At 50.9% G+C, this 2,451-nt stretch overlaps 1 protein-coding gene across 1 annotated transcript; it reads right to left on the bottom strand.

Annotated features, from left to right (window-relative positions):
- Nucleotides 1-215: 215 nt before the first annotated feature.
- Nucleotides 216-1,726, bottom strand: TERG_08235 (uncharacterized protein). The gene has a single exon (XM_047748910.1). It carries the CDS (start codon nt 1,323-1,325, stop codon nt 576-578), a length of 750 nt encoding a protein of 249 aa, XP_047604901.1. The 5' UTR covers nt 1,326-1,726; the 3' UTR covers nt 216-575.
- Between the last annotated feature and the right edge of the window lie 725 nt (nt 1,727-2,451).

Here is a 2,451-nt window from a genome sequence, read left to right as displayed (position 1 = left end):
TCGCTATTACAGGAGAAGCCTCTCGAATTTAGGGGATGTTCGCTCTATTTGACGTTTGACGAGGGATACCTGATAGTCAGTGTTGGATTTGGTAAGAATAATAGTTATCACTAGTCACTAACACTGCGTAGAAGTGTCAATTCATGCTGGTGGTTGACGGGTCACCACCCTACCCCGGCTGGTATATAAAATACTATAACTAGTTAGTGAATATACTTAACTATATAGAGAGCATATAATTCTATTCTCAAAACGATATATTATATAAATCTACTTTATTATCTACTAAGAAGGCTTTTTGATACCGATGGGAATATTCACAACTAGTTAAAAAAAGGGTGCATTTGCCTAGGTATAACTAACGAATAACTGCTAAGGATAGACGCAGGTATTGCGTACACAGGGATTGTTTACAGGACTCCATTGGCTCTGGTATGCTAAGACATGACGGATGTATCCTCCCATCGTGGCCCATCTAAGAAAAATAGAGAGCTGATCTTCCTTCAGAAAAGAACTGGTTATAGGTGAAAGAAAGAGGAGAACCTCTGAGCAGTAGCGGCATTATATCCTGAGCTTTATAGCCGCGACTTGATAACTTCGGGATCATGGCTCATGATGGAGGCAAGTTTACGGCTTGTGACATCTGTGATGGCCATGTTGGTTATCATGGGGTTGACGCCGCTGGCACTTGGGAAGACGGAGGCATCAGCGACGTAAAGACCGGAAGTGCCCCAGACCATGCCAGTAGGGTCAACGACGCTTGTCTTTGGGGAAATTCCCATGCGACATGTACCCATTTGATGGGCACTTGCGAACATAGACTGTTCCGTCGGCAGAGGGACACCCGTACGAAGTTTCTTGATCCATTCCTGGAATGCGGCATTGTTGACACCCTCATCCGCTGCATCAGAAGATGTCTCCGGACGGGTGAAAGTCGGGATAGCCAACGATGAAGATCTTATCTCTCTGGCACCGGAGACGTATGCGATTTTTGCGGCGCCGATGATGCCCTCCAGGATGTGCTTGCGGTCAAAGGCAGAAGGGGTATACTCGATGCGGCATCTTCCGTCATTGGGGTCAGGGTATACTCTTCCGGTGTCTCGATCGCGGGTCAGACTGATAAAACCTGCCATTCGGCGAGCGTTGGCGGCGAAGGTCTTGTAGTCGAGGCCATTTTCCCATGCCATCAGGGGAAGGAAGAAGTTTGGAAGCATGACGACTGCCTCAATCTTTGAGCCGTGGCCACAGCCGTCGAGGTTCTCGAAGTCACTAACAAGGGATGTCAAAATGGAGCCCTCCCATGGCCGAGTTTCATGATCGAACATGGCAGAGATAATGATAACTGTGGTATAGTTAGAAAAATGTACAGAAGACTATTTTTTAGATGAGATGGGAGACATGTACCTGGGTGAAGGTGAAGGTTGCGGCCTATCTGCGGGTTCTTGAGTCCGCTACGGAGAAGCAGCAGAGGACTCTCAAGCGTTCCACATGAAACCACAACCTTCTTCGCCTTGATGACGACCTTTCGGGTTATGGCCGGTTTACCATGGGTTGCTCCAGAGGCATCTCGAGAAGTCCACGTCCCTCGAACACCGATGGCAACCTTTTTGCCCTTGACCAGTTTCCTACCAAAGAGCACCTTTTCAGCCTTGAAGCCTTCGATAAAGGTAGCTCCAGCTCTTGCTGCATCGGCCAAGAAAGTAACGGCGGGCCCCTGTTTGATACCGGCGGCACATCCCAAGGCGCAGTATCCGCAGGCGTGCTTCTGATGGCCTGTGTTTTGGGGTACGGCTTTGGCAGAGTATCCAAGCTTGCGAGCACCCTCCATCAGCACGCTGTTTCCATGGTTTTGCTGGATGAAGTCAGTGGAGACACCCATGTAGTCACAGACTCGGTCAAGGGAGGTCTGGTAGGCAGAAGACGTGAATAGAGGCAAGCCAGAGTTAGCCCATTCCTCCCGTACCATCGACTGGGTCTGCAGCGACGCCGACCAGTTGATAGTACCGCCTCCGCCCCAAGTCGAACCAGAGACGACGCCTATCGAACCATCGTCCGACAGCTCTGCTCCACCGTTGCTGAATAAATGGAAAGCACCTTCACAGCCGGACATGGGGTAGTGGTCATTAGGGAAGAAGTAAGACTTCTCTACCACGATGACTCGATGGCCAGCCTCTGCGAGATTCTTCGCAGCCACGCCGGCACCACAGCCGCTGCCAACAATGATAACGTCCGTCTCGATGATCTCGGGTCCATCTCCGGCCGGAAACTGGAGGAAGGAATAGGGAAAGCTTTCCGACGTGGCTCCATGGACGGGGACGTTAGGAAAGCCGAGAACGAGAGGCAGAGACGGGCTAGATCCGACCCAGGACTTCTTGGTGAGGGCGACAAGCGCCCGGTGAGCAGCACGCAGCATAGGCAGATAGGAGGACCTCCAGGAAGACAGAATCTGCC

The sequence above is a fragment of the Trichophyton rubrum genome, assembly GCF_000151425.1.
Source record: "Trichophyton rubrum CBS 118892 genomic scaffold supercont2.12, whole genome shotgun sequence".
Lineage (NCBI taxonomy): Eukaryota > Fungi > Ascomycota > Eurotiomycetes > Onygenales > Arthrodermataceae > Trichophyton > Trichophyton rubrum.
The sequence above is the reverse complement of the archived record's forward strand: the minus strand, read 5'-3'. Positions and strand labels throughout refer to the sequence as shown.